Source organism: Argiope bruennichi, chromosome 1, assembly GCF_947563725.1.
Source record: "Argiope bruennichi chromosome 1, qqArgBrue1.1, whole genome shotgun sequence".
In the NCBI taxonomy this organism is placed as follows: domain Eukaryota; kingdom Metazoa; phylum Arthropoda; class Arachnida; order Araneae; family Araneidae; genus Argiope; species Argiope bruennichi.
This window is the reverse complement of record NC_079151.1, coordinates 72,419,594-72,437,378: the sequence shown is the minus strand read 5'-3', so window position 1 is coordinate 72,437,378 and position 17,785 is coordinate 72,419,594. Positions and strand designations below refer to the sequence as shown.

Genomic DNA, 17,785 nt, shown 5'->3' with positions numbered 1-17,785 from the left:
TTTTTGAACGAAATATTTTTTGTTTCGTTTCTAGGTAGCTCCTTTCTTTCTTGTGACAGTTTTACTTGAACAGGTTATCCGGTTTTACCAGAAAAAGCCATTATGGAGATTGTCAGATACAATATCCAATACTTTCCATGGTTTTCTAATGGAATTTTCCAAGTAAGTTAAACTGTAAGTTATTAATTATAAAAAAGTAAAACCATTCATTCTGTTATAAAAATATAAATATTTAATCTTAATTTGATGAGTTTTGAACCGAAAAATATGAATAATTGATTCATATTTTTCGGTTGTACAAATTTTCAAAATTTCTAGGATTAGAGTGTAATACCGCTTTCTGACACTTGGTATATTCTTATGTAAAAAATAATTTTTAATAACGAAAGCAATGGTGTTGTGTACCATTTTCTTCGCGTTACAGAACTGTAAATATAAAAAAAAATATTAGAATACTTTTCAAAAAACATTCACATAAGGATACATACATGCATATATATATGTGTGTGTGTGTGTAAAAACATTTGTGCAATTGCGTGGCCGATTATAAGAACTTTTTAAAATTTAAAACTTTGATTTATTTTACTAAGGGAGGCATAATTTACGTACAAAGAATAAGCGGTAAGAAATACATCAGTCTACATCGCGACACAAGAGCAAAATAGACTGAAATTTTTCCCTTCGGTGGTTTTACTATGAAATTTTGATACGGAATTCTTTGATACGTGTAGTCTTAGGAAAGGAAACGGAAGAAAGAATGTGGAGAGCATTAAGAATTTTCATTCCTTCACTTGGAATATATGAACCTGCGAAATTCAGCAGTTTTCTAGAGCGCTTGTTAAAAGTATTTAAATAAAAAATGGAACTGGATCAGAAAATAAGTATGGGCTAAATTAAGATAAAAATTAGGAATTTAATTCATCATCATAACATATATATTCAGTCATATATTTTTTTTTTCGATACACATAGGTTGTTCCAAACAAATGCAATTCTCACAGAAATGTTCGATGTTCCAATTATTTCCTGCAATGAAAGCTATTGGGGTGAACCATTGACAAACGTATATTTTAGATCTTAAAATAGTCTTTATTGGATGATAGCTTCTATAATAGTGATTAATGAAACGACATTATTTTCAACATTCCATGGATACCCTTCTGCACTAAAGTTTCTTTGGTCGTTTGGAATATATAAACAATGTAAAAATGTATTTCTGGAATCCATTCATAATAACATGACGTACGTTAAAGAATTCGCGGCCAATTAATTTGAAAACCTATTGCACTTTTTTTAAAAGAAAAGCACACGGTAGTACGTGCTGCAAGTGACTTGCATAATAGCGTTTGTTGTTGCTGCGCATGTCACTTGTCTGTGCTGTCACATGAATAGACTTCATAGCATTTAGTTTTGTTATTTATGTATTGTCAGTTAGCACCTACTAAGTTATTAGTTTCATATTTATAATTACGTAAACGTGAATATATGTCGTTCCTGCCTCTTGGAATTAACATTACTCGTTATCTAAACTTAGAATTGTGAAAAAGAATTGTAAATCACAGATATTATTTTATAATATCTGTGATTTATCTATAAAAAGCAGTTTCCTTTTTATGAACAATTATACAAAATAAAAAGAGAAAATTTAAATTTTGATATAATTAAAATTTTAGAGGGACGAGACTCTTTATAACTTCATTATAAGAGATGAAAATAATAGACGAGTTTCAGGAAGAGTTATTTAATTATTTTCTTAAGTTCCATATTTCACGAGACAAAACAAACATGTACACGAAAATACATGATTCTCACTACGAATACAATCTAATAATGACCCCCAAGAAGGATCATGGGAAATATACCCTGATGTTAATAAGGTAACGCCATCTGTTGTATCAAAAGAGAAGAAGTAGAGTTATGTAACCCATACAAAATAATGTTTTATGATTGAAAATATATATGCACGCAAAATTTCATTACTATAATAAACCAGGAAATAAATGAAAAATTCATTACAAAAATCTCCATCTATAAGACCTTGAAACTCGAGTTAAATAAAGTATGTAATAATCTTAAGTAATTTATTCTTTCAGGATTCCGTTCAAAGGAGCCGAGGTATGGGTGTATGCTTGGATTTACAAAAACTACCGATTAATAGAACTCCCGTGGGATTCGCCGTGGACATGGATTGCCTGCTGGTTCATAACAGATTTCTGTTATTACTGGATGCATAGAATGATACACCGTACATATTTTTAAGTCTTTCTTATTTAGTGTTTTAGTATGATGAAAGCAAGAATAGAAAGTCAAATACGTTTTTTACTAAATTTATAATGTTTTCATCCTACTTGAGTTTTAAATATCAAATAGGGAGCAAATTAATCACAAATTTTCAAATATTCTTTCAATATCTAAATGACATCAAAATATTTGCAAATGATAATTTTTAGATGACTTTATTTTAATTTAACATAATAAAAAGCATGCGAAAAACTTTTCTTTGAAATTCAAAAGAATAAGCTTACAAAAATAAAAAATAAGCAGCTTAGAACTTCTAATCCGAAACATCGTACTTATGATATTATTTTAAGCTGGCTACTTATGATATTATTTTAAGTCTGTGCTTTCATCTGGCTTAATTGCCTTAGTCGCATTTTGTATACAGCGATGTTAATATCATTCATTTTATAGAAAGAATATCGATTTGTCTTTCAGTCTTTTAGCAACTCTTTATAATTCTGTATGTATTTCAATCTCAGTTGATTACTTTATGTTTATTCTTTTTCTTGCATGAATGTCACAACTTACAAAGAGTGAAAAAAAGTAGTAATTTTGTTGCAAATTTCAGAACTCGTATACAGTAAAAATAATCCCATTAAAAAAAACATCTTTCAAATAATTGTAAGCATTTCCTCGCACTATTTTTTTACTCACATATATAAAAACGAAAAAAAAAAAAAAAAAAAAAAAAAAACATTGCTTTAGTGAGGATAATTACAAGTTGACTACTCCGAAAATCCTTGAGGCACATGAATAAATCTGAATGACTAGACCGCCGCGGCAGCATTGAGGATGAATCCTAAGCGCCATTACCGGCCACAGTACAACCCTTCCCGAAGGAAGTACATCCCGTCATGTATGGGAGGAGTCAGTTCTCCCACCTATTTATGTACCCACCAAGTGGCGAGAATCAACCACCACAACGAAAGCTTCTGATCCTCATAGCTGAGGTGCCCCTAAGTAATGCTCAGGGCATAATATTACTATTTTACCCTTAGCCTTTATTACTTTAACCTGTTAACTGCGTTATAACATGTAAACTGCGTTATAACATGTATACACATACACATCAATCAAAATTTTTAATTTTGAAGCGACCGATTGTATACACGTGGTGCAAAATAAAAAACTACCCTTCTATATAAAAAAACTCAAAATTTTAGTAATACAAATGTCAATTAGTGGTATATTTTTTTCTAATACAAATAAACCTGCTATAATTTTTTTTAAAAATTAGGTTATATTCTCTGGTATAAAAGTTATTTCCCGTAGAATGTATTGCTTTATACAAAATGAGATGATTATTTTTCCCAAATTATCGGGTTTTCCCCATATTTGTATATCGAGATTTCCCAGTACTTTCTTTGTATATAGGGTATTATTTCCCGATAACGATTGCAACAAGATAAATAAAATTCGCGAACTAGGAAGACCCTTCGTAATTTCTGGTTCGTGTGAACAATCGCTAAACACTTCTTGGATTTTTTTAACAACTGTCGAACATTAACATTCGTCGATCCAATACACCTGCAAAACCTACATATCTCTTCAAAAAACTTTAGCCCAAATTTGTACCAACAACTTCATCCATTAATATTTACATTTTAATGTTTGACAATTTTTAAATTTTCAGTAACTCTACCTTTTTTTCCCAACAATGATTTGCTAATTATTTTATTCAATAAGAAAGAAATTTTATTCTCTTTACTATACTATGATTTTTTCGCAAAATTTATAATGCAGACATTTGTAATGCTTTCGACGTGTATACAGATCATCACTTGATTTTGATTTCGCACTGCGTAAAGAGTTTTTAAGAAGAAATTCCGCAATTAATTGCTTAAGCAAATAAGGATAAATAGAGCCCTGAACATGTATTATTTTTTCGTTTCTTAATCTTATTTGACCTTTAAAAGAGGCGTAAACCGGCCAATTATTCCATTGCTCGATATGCCCCTAAAGCCACCGTCCTAGTCACTAAACCACTGAAAGAAAATCATCACATTGTTTACTTCAAATCACTTCATTTTTACTTACTTGCACAAACCCCCCGGGGGGGCACCTCGAAATGAGGATGAGATGCTTCCGGCATGGTGGTTGGATCTCGCCACCCTGGAGGGTACACTAATAGGTGGTAGATCTGGCTCCTCCCATCGATGACGGGACGTACTTCCTTCGGGGAGGGTTGTACCGTGGCCGATGACGGCCCTTAGGACTCAACCACAATTCCCGCCAATGTTGCTGTTGCGGCGGTCCGGTCATTCAGTTTTATGGTTTAAATCCGTGTGCCTTCGGGCGGGTCGGAGAGTTAGATGGTTGACTTACTTACTTGCACATCATTGCGTCATTTTCCATCTCATCCATCCAGAAATGATCAAGGGTGATATTATCATGAGATGTAGTGGTGTAAAGTGTAATATCATCTCTTTATAGCATTAGTTTCTTTATTTTCTTTTATAAAATGAAGGATTTTCTCATACACAATATATAGATAGTGTGCCCGTACCCCTTTGAGCAATAAAAGAAACTCCAATTTTTTGTCCTTTTACAGTTTGTTTATTTTTTAGCTATTAAGACGCCTGTATTATCTTTTAAATGGGTCAATAAACTAAGATTTTGGTATTAAATAATTTGAAAATATTCATGTTGTGAATTGTAAACATTTTTTAAAATTAAAATAACACATCAATGTTTCCAGATGAAATTCAATAGAAAGAAACAGTAATGTAGAATGATAAGAAAATATTCATAAGAATAGTGTTTAAACCACTCAAAAAAATTTCCTCTGTTTAAATTATCCAGTAAACTGTTTGAATCATTTGACGCTATATTTATATATTAATCGAATTTCTTCTTCAAATATTCTACTTTATGTAACTTTGATTTTTTTTAATACAGAGGTGAACATACTGTGGGCCATCCACGAAACTCATCACACACCCGAAGACATGATGTTTACGTCGCCAATGAGAAATCACATATTTTTGCTGCCAATTCATTGGGTAAGTGGGCAGCAGAGCATATAAGCAAGTACTCTGAATGGAAGAAACGTGCTTTATTAAATAAAGATATGCCAACATTTTAATATCATTCTATCCCATTGATAAAGGAACATTTATCTTAATTTTTTTTTGTAAAATTGTGTGTGTGTTTTTTTAGAGAAAATATATAGATACAAATCACAACTAATTACTTATGAATATTTTCCAATTTTACTTACATATGAATAATCATGAATTTAACATGTTATTCGAAACAGTCAGCTATATTACAGTATTCATTTTACAGTTTACCTATCATTACTTATATTTTTGAACTTATACTCAGTTTTATCGTGGTGAAATCGGGTCGGAGATGACGCTATATGGCATTGTCAGCATGAGAGCAGATAGAAAAAGGCATTAATATTTAGTTATAAAAAAGGCTTTTTTTGTGTGTATATGAGTTTTTTCAGGAAAGACATCTATATGGGTAAAGTTAAAAAACAAGAATGTTAAGTATAAAAACATAAGTAAAAATATAAAGCGTAACTCGAACCGAGGACCCTTTACACACACGTCATTCAAATAGTTCTGACCACTCTACTGCACTTCCCCTGCATACTTCTCAGAGGAAGTTGAATATTCTAATAGTTCATTATTAAAAAAAAATGGGTTTATTTTTTAGGGTAAGATCTCGTTTTTTCACGAAAGGCCTCAATGTAGATAAACTTAAAAAGCAAAACCTTATCTAATTATAAAATTTTATCAAAATCGGTTGAACCGCTTCTGAGGTAAACGAAATAAATAAATTTTTATATATACAAGGAGCGTTTCTTCGCCAAGTTGCGATAAAGCACCAAAGCTGGCAATCTCCAGACTGGCAAACCTATTATTTTTCGCCTTTATTATGCGCTATGATTGGACATCTGTTCCCTCGCTTTTGAACATTTCGCAAAACATGGCGCAAGACCTTTGTCGGCGATTTTTGAAAATTGAGCAAGCAGGGGGTTAAACTCCGGTCTTGCCTACAAGAATTGCTCGGTTGAAGTTAAGACAAATTCTTTCAGAAAGACATTAAGTATTCGGTAAAGTAAATTATTAAATGTGTATTACTTGCATAGCAAAGATTCTTAGAAGTTTTCCATTTTATTAGTATAAAATAAAAATCATCAAGATTTCCTCCAGAATTTCGAGGATAGATTTGATTTTCATAGGATTTATTAAAGCACTAATTGCGCGTTTGCAGAAAATAATTAAAGCAAATATTAAAAATTGGAGATATTTATGAAAAGAAATGCGATATTATCTTTTTATATTGTTTCAATTAAAATATTTCAAACTACAATGAATTTATAAATAGAATTTCATGTTAAATGAAGTTTTTTTTGTGGGGGGGGGGAACGAAATGAATAGTAATCATTCTTTTTCATCAAAAATTCGTCATAGCTATGGAAGTTGTAAGATTTTAATTTCCTTAACTCAATAATCAATATGTTTCTTTTTGATATTATAACGCGTAGTACTGATTCTAGTCACTGTAACATTTCTGACATTCTGTTGATGAATAGAAAATAATCATACAAGATATTTAGTGTTTGGTATTTCAAAATTTATTATTACACTACCGAAATAATATTTCGCGATTTTTAAATATTCAAGTTTTTAGCCAGATAACTGTTTTTGACAAGTATACCCCACATGGAAAAAGTATATTTTGCTTATGACGTGTTTATTCAATGACAATTATTATATTTATGTAAAAATTGTTAAATTATTATATTTATAATTAATTATTTATATAATATTTATCTAATATATTGTTACGAAATTTCTCGGGGTTCGTTTGGATAGTGGAAGTGATATGGTGTGGGGAACACTCAATCACTAGGCGGCAGTAGAAAATAAAACAACGACGTTTATTTACACGAAGACACACAGGACAGCACAAAGACGACAACTATATACTGCACAAAAGACGATTATCTTCAGCCGAGACGTGCAGCATACAAACAGCAACATACAACAGTATACACAGCAGCTCTACTCCGTCGCTGCTCCGCTAGTCCCTGTAAGACGAGTTCTTCACCGTCGCTTCCGACTACTATTCGACTCCACTGGTCCACGACTCCAATTCACGACGACGACTCTGGTTCACTCTACTCTGCTCTGTCGCTTCCGACTTCTCCTCAATTCACCAGTGCTGGGTCACGACTAGGGATTGCAATACCGGACCAAAAGTTCAATACCGGTATTCGGTATTTTTTAAATCTTAATACCGGGATACCGGTTTTAGAAATTTTAGAAAAAGAAAGAAAATACAGGTGTTTCTTTGTTTTATTTGCCAGTTTTGTTAGAGAGTGCAAATATCACAAAAAATAACTTATAACTTATAACAGTATATAATCACAAAAAAGTAAAGAAACATCTTATTTATTTAAATCACAAAAAAGTGTAAATATCACTATTCAGTCTGGGGTACTGTTACAACTTTTTGAAATGTGATCTTAAAAAACATAATGCATCGATTGTACTGTCATTAAGCCTGAAAAGTAATTTTGTGTAAAAATTACCAGTTGTCGAAAATGCTCTTTCGGCATCTAAGCTAGTTGGTGGTACCGTTAGCAATGCGCAATATACTTTTTCAAAGTATTTACCTCTAAATCCCTCATCTTCAAATAAATCGATTTCTCGTCGGATGGTTTTGGATATAGCTGATTTCTGTATTGTATTTTGGTTCGTTGAAATTTTATTTATTTATTGCTAATTCTAATTTTTGTTCAAGAGACAATTCCTTGTCACTATCGACAGTAGTGACGTCATAATCTTCGATAATTGAACCGAATTCTTCTGAATGTGGATAGGGCTGTGGGTAAAAACTTTTAAGAAACTTTGCTCTAAACTTAATCAGATTTGAATTGGTTATTTTCTTTTCTTCTTTTTCATTTTCATTTTTAAAATCACTATAATAATGTAAATGCCATAAGACATTTTCTGTTTCGGTACGCCTTTCTTCTGTGCGATTTTTCAATGTAATATATAATTCTTCAGATAGTGATGTGTGCTGTTCTTTCAGTGACTGCAACATGAAATTTATTGTTGCATTAGCTGTTAATAAATTAGAATCTCTCCGACATAATGCCTCAATAGTCAGTTTTATTGGAAGTAGAGCTGATACAGTTCTGGATATTAAGTCGAATTCCCAATCTAAAATATTAATTTACAGGTTTAAGTCGATTATTGCTTTTTGGATTGGATTTCTCAGTTTCAAAAATCATTCCATCATTAGGAGTAAATTGTTCCAACGTGTATTAGAATCTAATATTAACATATATTCTGCTTTATTTTCAGTTAGTATATATTTAAGTAATAGATCCTTTTTATAGGGGAACGTTTAAATATCTTAACAACTTTTCGAACTTTATAGGAAGCAATTCTTGATAGGTTAATATTTTATCCTCATTAGCAATATCTTCTTCAACAATTACATTGTCATTATCTTCATTGTCAATATCACTCTCACTCTTACTCTTTTTAAAGTTGGAATCCGAAGTTTCTACATCCCCAGTATTTGGATTCTTCTGTTCTTTATTTTTTCGGTATAACACATCTATTACTCCTAATTGAATTCCATGTGTATAGCACAACTGCTGATTTGCACCAATCAACTTTCCAACTTTTTTCATAATTGTTGCTCCATCAGTCGTTACGGATACAAAATTTTCTTTCAGTGATAATCCATGTTTCGCTAATTTAGATTTAAACAATTAATTAAGAAATTAATTAACTAATTAATTTCGTCCGTTAGGGAGACATAAAAGCAAAAACGTATACTATTTTGCTATGTTCGCGATACCTGAACATATAGTGGAGAAATTTTAAAAATTTCTAGTAAATACCGAAAAACCGGTATTTAAACTTGTGAATACCGGTATTACAAAATTGTACAAATGGCTCAAAATACCGGTATTCGGTATTGCAATCCCTAGTCACGACTCACCACCGCCTGGCAGATTTGGGCCGAGATTTGGGATTTTGGAGCACCCGCCCGGCGAAGCGGGGCTATCTCCTTCCTAGCAGCATGCCGACTTGGCAGCGGATGGTGCCCTGAACTGATGGTAAGCTCAGGACGAAATGATGGTCGTTTACAGTGGCGAGGAGCAGAGTCCGGGAGTGGGAGAGGGGGTGAGTTCTCTTGGCCAATGGGAAAGCAGCGAGACAGTGGAGTAGGTGCGGGTGAAGTTTTCTGAATTTCCAGAGTTCCAAGGGTCAGGTGGTGGATAATTTATTGTTCGAGTTCAGCGAATCAGGATCTTGCTATTTGGAGGTGGGCGTGAGGGCTGGGGTTTATTCTAGGAGAGCATTTAGGAGGATTAGTTTTCGTTCTGCTTTGGACTTCGATTCTTTTAATTTTGTAGCTATTGTCAGGAGGCCAGGGAATTCTTCTATGAGTTTCTTTATTTCTTTAAAGGCTTCAATAATATTATATATATCTGAGACATCCGGGTTGGTCGCATGGGGTGCTGAAGTTGGGTTGGGCCCAGGTGGTTTTCTTTGGTTTCTGGGTCGCTGTTGTAGTGCAGCTTTGGTTGGAGTTTGAGTTATTTCAGGATTATTTCTTGGGATTCTTTTTCTGAGGGTATCGGCATAGGATCGTCTGGGTTCTGTTGTTGTAGATGGGTAGGCAGGCCACCCCTTCCAACAAGCTAGATGACCTGTCCCTTTGCAGTTTATACAGACTGGGTTGGGAATTTTTTCTTTGATGCTGCAGTCCGCCGTCAGGTGATTCCATTGCATTTAATGCAGCGTGGATTGCCTCTGCAATACCGCGCGCTGTGAAAGAATCCGGCGCATCTAAAGCACATCGTGGCTTTGGCTGGTTTCCTATAAGTTTCGATCTTCACTCTCATGTACGACAGGTGTTGTATGTTGTAGATGTTATTGTAGTTTCCTACTTTTTTGATTTCTATCAGGAAGATGGGGTGGAAGGTCTGGGTTCTGAAGTTTTTTAGTTGAGAAATCTTTCCGACTGTAAACTTTAATTCTTCAAGTTCCCTTTTGAGATCGTCTTTTTCATGACTTCCTGGCAGTCCTGTGACGATGACTTTAATCGGTCTATTGGTAGGATCTTCAGTGATTATGTACTATTTTTTCTTTTTATTGAGGAATTCTATGATGCCCAGTCTGTCTGCTTCTGAAGTTGTAGTTATTTTAATGAACCCGTTATTCATCTTGTTGTCGGTACCTGGGTATTTTCTGCATATCTCTTGTAGGATTAAATTGTAGTCTTCTGATAATTTCAGGTGGATAGGGGGAGAATCTATTGTTTGCTGTTGTGGCTCGTCTTCCAGTATTTGAAACTTGTTGGCTGTGTCTATTGCTGAATTATCAATTGAGTTTTTCCTTTTAGCCGTGTGTTTTTTATCAACTGGCTGGAAGGGCAAATTAGTTTCCATCTCGTCTTGACTTTCTGGATGTGTTGAATTTTGGTTCTTTACTGCCTGCGTAGAAAATTTTTTGGTTTTAAGGAGTGACTCTATCGAGCTATGGTAATTGTACTTGCTAGCTATACCTAAAGATGAGTCCATCTCAGCTCTCAATTTTGGGTCTGTAATGACAAATCGTGATGCTGATGAGCAACTACTTGAGCGTCCGCTCTCATTACAACTGTCCTCCTCCATGGCTGAGGACTGTGGAGAAAAATGACTCGAATGTACCACCGCCCGGCAGTGCGGGTGCTTCCTTTTATAGGTCTCAGGGGGCGGGACTAGAAGCTTCTCAACCAATCAGGGACGTTCGAGGCGTATCTCCGTTCCTACGGGACGGAAGGGAAAATTCTCCATGTTTCGGGTATAATCTATTTTGGCGCCAAAGTCGCCAAGTTTGTCGCCAAGCTCTGGGACCTCCTATGGAGCCGACTATGCTGGGAAGCCGCCTCACAGATTCGTAACAATATACATATATATACGTTTATGGCAGTTTAGATATGCATTTTTCGAAGAGGTCGAAACAGTTAACTGATTAAAAAGTTAGAGAGAATTCCTTATTTAAATATAAGAATTTAATGTTTAGATCAATTTAGTTAAAACTTTTTAGTATTGATTTACATATTATTATTTAATCTAACGTTTAAAGGATAATTTTTCAGATAACGTACCTGCCAATGGCTCTAGCAATTCCACCAACAACTTACCTCGTCCATTACCAAATCAGTATTATATATCAGTATTGGTTACATTCAGAAGTAAGTGGCAATTAAACAATATTAAATAATGCTCTATTTTAGAGTACGCAAATATTTATGAAATTTTTTTACGCTTTCACTATATTCATAAAAAATGTTTTTCTATCTGAAGATTATCGATAAACTTCCTGCTCCCCTCGAATATATGTTAAGTACACCAAGTCATCACCGAGCTCATCATGGTAAGATTCTTTCGAATTCAATCTTTTCTTTAGATTAAAAAAATTGAGATTAGTCCCCTTTCATCTTTCTGCACTTTCACAATATGATATATTTCGGGGTTAAACGTATTTTATATAGAAAGAAGTCGAAGTAGCATATTGTAAAGTTTAGTTTAATATTGTTTATAGTGGGTGTGTTGTGATTTTCTAAGGAACTGCCCGGTTTTAAATACACTATTTTTAATTTCCACGAACGCAGCTACACTACAAAATTTACAAACACATTATTACAGACACACATAGAAAATTAGGTTAAAGAAAACAGTATAGTGGAGGGATTCCACGGTTTCCAGTCGCAAGCATTCGGTGTTAGCGCAAGGGTTGCGCATAGGGAAAAAGTCGACCTCAGGATGCAGGTCTGCCGTTCAACTACTTGTCTTCTGTAAAACGCCACAAGGGGGCGCTCTCTGCTCAAGGGAGAAAAGAGGTGCTACAAGTGTTATTAACGTTCCGTTTTAAAGCAACACTAGGACTATTTTGGGATGGACCTCGTAAATTTGAACCACGGTCAGACGACGAGGACGACACCTGAGCTGGTATCTCCCCCCCTTTCGCAAAATTTCTACACCACACCAGCGGGAGGACATTTGTCCCCGACAGATTTAACGCGCACCATTCCCGCTTACACGACGGTTCTTCGATGGAATCGGGTCTCGAATCTGAAACCCTGCGGCTTCGAAGCCGATACCTTACCGATATTTACCGCTGTCAGAAGCAGGCTGTAAAAGCAGGAGGTGCTTACAAACTTTTAGAATGATTTTGGGGCCATTTAATCAATGTTTAAAATGTAAAGGTTATCTTTCTAAATCGATTTGATAGCCTTTTTTTTACAGAACTATAGGTCTTTATCGTGATTTCCATGATAGAAAGGCTTTTCGTAAAATTTCCCTTCCACTACTTTCTAGGGTCCATTTATCATGGTAGGTTTGCACTTTAGAAAGAATTCTTTTCAACACGCCAAAATCATAATAATCCATTGGTGAAGGCGTCAGGAGACAACATTGGAATATATTAAAAAGGCATATATTCAGTATCAGTTTTCATTTTTTTTAAATCATGCAGTGTACTTATTTTCCGAAGTATAACTAATAGATTTCAATATTGATTACCTTTTTTTATTATTTAAAAGTCATTTGGATAAAGAAATATAATGTCTTCTGTGAACAGTCGAAGTAAAATTCTCCCTTGATACTACGCAGGAATTATTTTAATATTGGTTTTCTACTCTTCTTATTTTTGATTTTCCATTGTAGGAGAATCCTTTAACAATCATGAATCTCTTACTGTTACTTTATTTGCAAAAAATATGCACAGACTGGAACTAGTTTTCTACATTTTCCCTCTTCGTTTTCGATAATAAATAGATATATTTTTATTGTTGCCATTTAGGTAAATCCATGCTTCATTCATACGAGTTCATTTATCTCCTGTTATTTTATATTTCTGTTTTTCTTTTGTCAAATTGTCTTGCTATAGCAGTGTTCTGCGTTCAGCCACATGCCTCGAACATTATGTTTTTTTTTTTAATCTTTTTCTTGTAGATCTTGCTTATTACTTTATTTATTGTTGCTGTGGGTGTATTTAGAGACTTTGCAATTGATTTCTGCTTTGTGGAATTTCTTTTATAGCAAGCGATTTCATTTTAGAAATATTTGAAATGGTATGCACCGTTTCTCGGGTATTTGTTTGGAATCCTTTTTCCATGTAGAAGCTGTGATTAATGATTTTTCATCTTTTATACTTATTTTGCATTTAAAATTTTTTACTACTGTGCATTTCACAATGTTTTTGAATTATGGAATCGGAATACTTATATTCGGAAAGCGCAAAAATATATCTTCCAAACTGATTTTTTTATAATAAAATAGCAGACGATATGCCTCATTTCAAATAATACACTGTTGGCAGAAACTTTTATTCCGAAGTATTTGCTGTTTTTAAATTTCGTATCGAAATCCTCCTAAAAAATATGCAAATATCCTTTGTGATAATTTATTACCACAATAAAATATTACTTCAGTTGTCTCAAACTATCTTCAAAGATTTTTCTCTCAATTATAAAATTTATCTTTTCAGAATAAATTTCTAAATGAGTATTTAAAAAAAAAAACAGTAAATTAGAATTGTGCATCTATAGCTTTGTATTATGAATTATACAGAACCGAAAATAAACAATCCGTTAATTCGGAGGCAAAAGTGAACTCTAGTTTTATATATCTATAATTGATTTCTACAGTTAATTAATATTCTTATTACTAATATTATTAACAGTGATTAAATATGCGAGTAAGTATAAGACGCAGTACATCCTGTTTTATAATAATTCTTTTCAATCATTAAAAAGATTTTCACTATTGTTTAAGAAATAAGAAATGTGCTTTTCAAAAGAATCATTAAAAATTTATTTTGACACAAGGAGATATAAAATACATAATTATCTTTAATGAAAGATCACATTAAAAAATTGTTGACTTTACTGATTTACTATCTTTATCCATTAAAAAAGAATATATTTATTTAGGGTTCTTGATTATTTTAATGTATTCCATGATAACGTTAAATTTTATATTGTTATTTATTAAAGAAAATTATTTTTTATCTTCATTTTGAAAAATAATATTTTAATTTGAGTCGTTTAACTACATTTTCAAAATATCTTTTTAAAAATCAATAGTAAATTTTTTTAGATATAACTGAATAATAATTCCGAAATTCTATGACAAAATTTCAGGTCGCAATCGGCGCTACATCGATAAGAATTTCGGGGGCTTCTTAATAATATGGGACCGAATATTTGGAACTTTCGAACCTGAAGATCCGGAAGAAAAGCCATTGTACGGATGTACAACTCAAATGAAGTCATACAATCCGCTTATTATTCAGGTATTTCAGTTATCTTAATTTTAATATTATCAAAAATGCTGTAAAGACATATTATAAAGTTTAATAAAAGCCTCTAAAATATTTTATATTCCGGATTTTGAATTAATTGCACTATTCTTTGATTATTCTTGCTGCAAAAAAACGTATATATAATGATAACTCGTAATCTAATTTAAACCCTAAGTAATTTCCTAATTTCTATCTTAATTTAGCTTGTATTAACATATATTAACCATTTAGCCTATATTATATTCTAGAATGTTTTTTATTTCCTTATCCAAATCCCACTTTTAATTTAATCATTTTGAACATGCGTATTGTTATTGTATTACGATTATATATCAAACACGATTAAGTTTTCATACACAGCAATGAATATATATTAATCTAATTTTTATTAAGAATTGCATCAGCAATAACGTTATTATTTTCCATTTCGACTTTGTATTTCTCAAATAAGAAAAACTTAAGACAAACTGCAAAAAAAATGAAAAAAGTTACGTAATTTTCATTAAAATAAGAATTATGAGAAAGTTTTCTATATACCTATTCTCTATCTCCTGTCCTATTTATTTCTAGGATTAAATAGAACTTTTAAAACTTAATAAGATTTTTAAGAATTGTTCCTGATGGTGTTTTAAAAATAAATCGTCTAACAAACTATTGACGATAATATATAGGATCATCCATAATTTGTTTGTGTTTTTATATGTATTCTTGTTCGTGATATATTCTAATGTTCGTGTTTATATAAAAATGTAAAAATAAAATGCGCGTGTTTGTGAAACGTTGATAACGTTATAATTGAACACAGCTTAAATATTTTAGAATATTATAAAATGCATAGAATATTATAAGCGCATAATAATAGAATAATGCATAGAATATTTTTATAAGCGCATAATAATAGAATAATGCATAATGCATAGAATATTATTAGCGCATAATAATAGAATAGTGCATAATGCATGGAATATTATAAACTCATTATAATAGAATAATGCATAATGCATAGAATATTATAAACGCATGATAATATAATAATGCATAATGCATGGATATTATGAACGTATGATAACAGAATAATGCATAATGCATGGAATATTAAAAACGCATGATAATAGAATAATGCATAGAATATTATAAACCCATGATAATAGAATAATGCATAACGCATGGAATATTATAAACGCATAATAATATTTAAACACGATTTTAAATGTTTTTAAAATCGTGTTATCATAGACAAAGCACATTATCTGCTATCATTGATCGTCTTAAAATTCTTTGCTCAGTAAATGTAATGCTTTGCGTTCTAATATTATTCGAAAAATTTTCACTTAGTCTTTCTACATCATTTCTACTACTACTACGAAAGTTCCATGTAACGAAGAGTCAGTCCAAATGAATAGATTTCTGACAACTTACCATAAAATGTATTAAAAACATATAGAGCATCTGAATTCATTCGTTTATTTTATGTGAGTTTGTATTTTCAGTTGCTCCAAATAAAACATAAATTTATTAATTTTCATGTGACACAGGTGGTTTCACATTTCATCTCATATTTAAGTTCTAGAATTCGGATTAAAAGAGGTCATACTCATTTCGAAATTGAGGGAAATGGAGACTTTTAAGCTGCCTACCTCAAGAGGAATTGTATCTAATATTTAGCCATATACTTTACATTCACACCACCAGGAAGTATCATTAAAAACATTTCAACAGGACATGTAGCTCAGCTAAACAAGAGGTACCATTAAAGAGAATTTTTGTAAGAAGGAAAATTCCATAATTGATTAGGCAGTATTCTGCGATTTTGAAATCATTAATTTTTTATTTAATTAAATCAGACTTCAAAGAGGACCTTTTCTTGAAGAAAACTGTTCAGATGACATTAGAAAGTCAAATTAATTAGGATCCAATTAGTCCTATTGAAATGCAATTTTACCATTTCATTCAACTCAGTTTAACGATTCTAGCATAATTTATAATGAATTACTAAGAATTTAATGAAAACTCTACATCCACGGATAACTACAAACGGAGGATAACAACAAAACGAAGAAAGCCTAGATAGATGAGAATCAGTCACATTTAACATCTATAATACATAATATCTAATCTGCAAAATTTTGAGCCAAATCTAATCGAGTTGATTGTTTGTCGACCTGTACTTTCAGAAACATGTAAATGAGATAATTTAAAAATGCAATAATTTAAATATATCAAATTTGATATGAAATTTTGTGACTATAAATACAGATTTTTCATTTAAACATTTGGGAAAGAAGTGTTTAAAGCACAAATTTGATTTTCTTTACTTTTGACAGCATACCAAGGTTTAATCGCCAAAACACTCGCCAAGGATGACACGATAGATTCAGTAAAAATACTAAATTCATGCCAAACGTTAATGTTTCGTAACTATTGTACGCGGATGCCATTGAAGGCATTATCTGTGATAACAATTTCCTTAAAGAGTATGCAAGAAAGTTTTTGGTTCCATCTGGTTTCCCTAATTTCCAAACAAACAAGTTTTATATTTGTACAATTACTAGCAAATCCTTAGTTGCAATGTCAGAAAGCTCTACTTACAGATGAAAATCGTTAGGGTGAGAAATATTTCAATGTACTATAATTTATTTGTAGGTAGATGGAAACGAATATTTTTAAATCTTAATATGCAATATTTGTTTTCTTCTGGAAAGCAAAACTCGAGAGGAGTCAACTGCGCATCAAACGAATTTTCTAAAGATAGTTCTATTAAGACACATAATCATCTCAGTTCTCCCAAATTTCCAGCTATCATCTACGTTTATATTTGAAATAAAAGGGTTTATTAATTCTGTCCCGAGATTCCCTACGTTCTTATCATTTCGCAAGTGGTTACATTAGGCATTTGCATGTACCATAGTAACCAATATTTTTCCTATGTTGAAGAGAAGCTTCTACAGTCTTTTTACAGTTCTAATATCGTGTTCAGTTCACAGGTTTCCAATCATTCCCTTTATTATCTAAATGGAGCTTTACAACTCTAGCATTAAAATCCATGATGCGTGACACAAACAATCGAGAAAACATCTCCTCTTATAGTGTTCGTGTGGGATTGGATAAAAATTGGATTTTGCTCAACAAATCTACTGATAAAAATATTGCGCAAATCCATATTAATATGT

At 32.2% G+C, this 17,785-nt stretch overlaps 1 protein-coding gene across 3 annotated transcripts in view; it reads left to right on the top strand.

The window, feature by feature from the left end:
* The window catches only part of LOC129979068 (alkylglycerol monooxygenase-like), a 105,399-nt gene that overhangs the window by 75,528 nt on the left and 12,086 nt on the right, over positions 1–17,785 (top strand). For all 3 annotated transcript variants that reach the window (XM_056090687.1, XM_056090686.1, XM_056090685.1), the window contains exons 2-7: positions 35–162; positions 2,094–2,245; positions 5,179–5,282; positions 11,407–11,502; positions 11,615–11,684; positions 14,455–14,606. In XM_056090687.1, coding sequence (XP_055946662.1) covers positions 149–162; positions 2,094–2,245; positions 5,179–5,282; positions 11,407–11,502; positions 11,615–11,684; positions 14,455–14,606 — 588 coding nt within the window. In that variant the 5' untranslated portion in view covers positions 35–148. The remainder of the gene's footprint in view (positions 1–34; positions 163–2,093; positions 2,246–5,178; positions 5,283–11,406; positions 11,503–11,614; positions 11,685–14,454; positions 14,607–17,785) is intronic.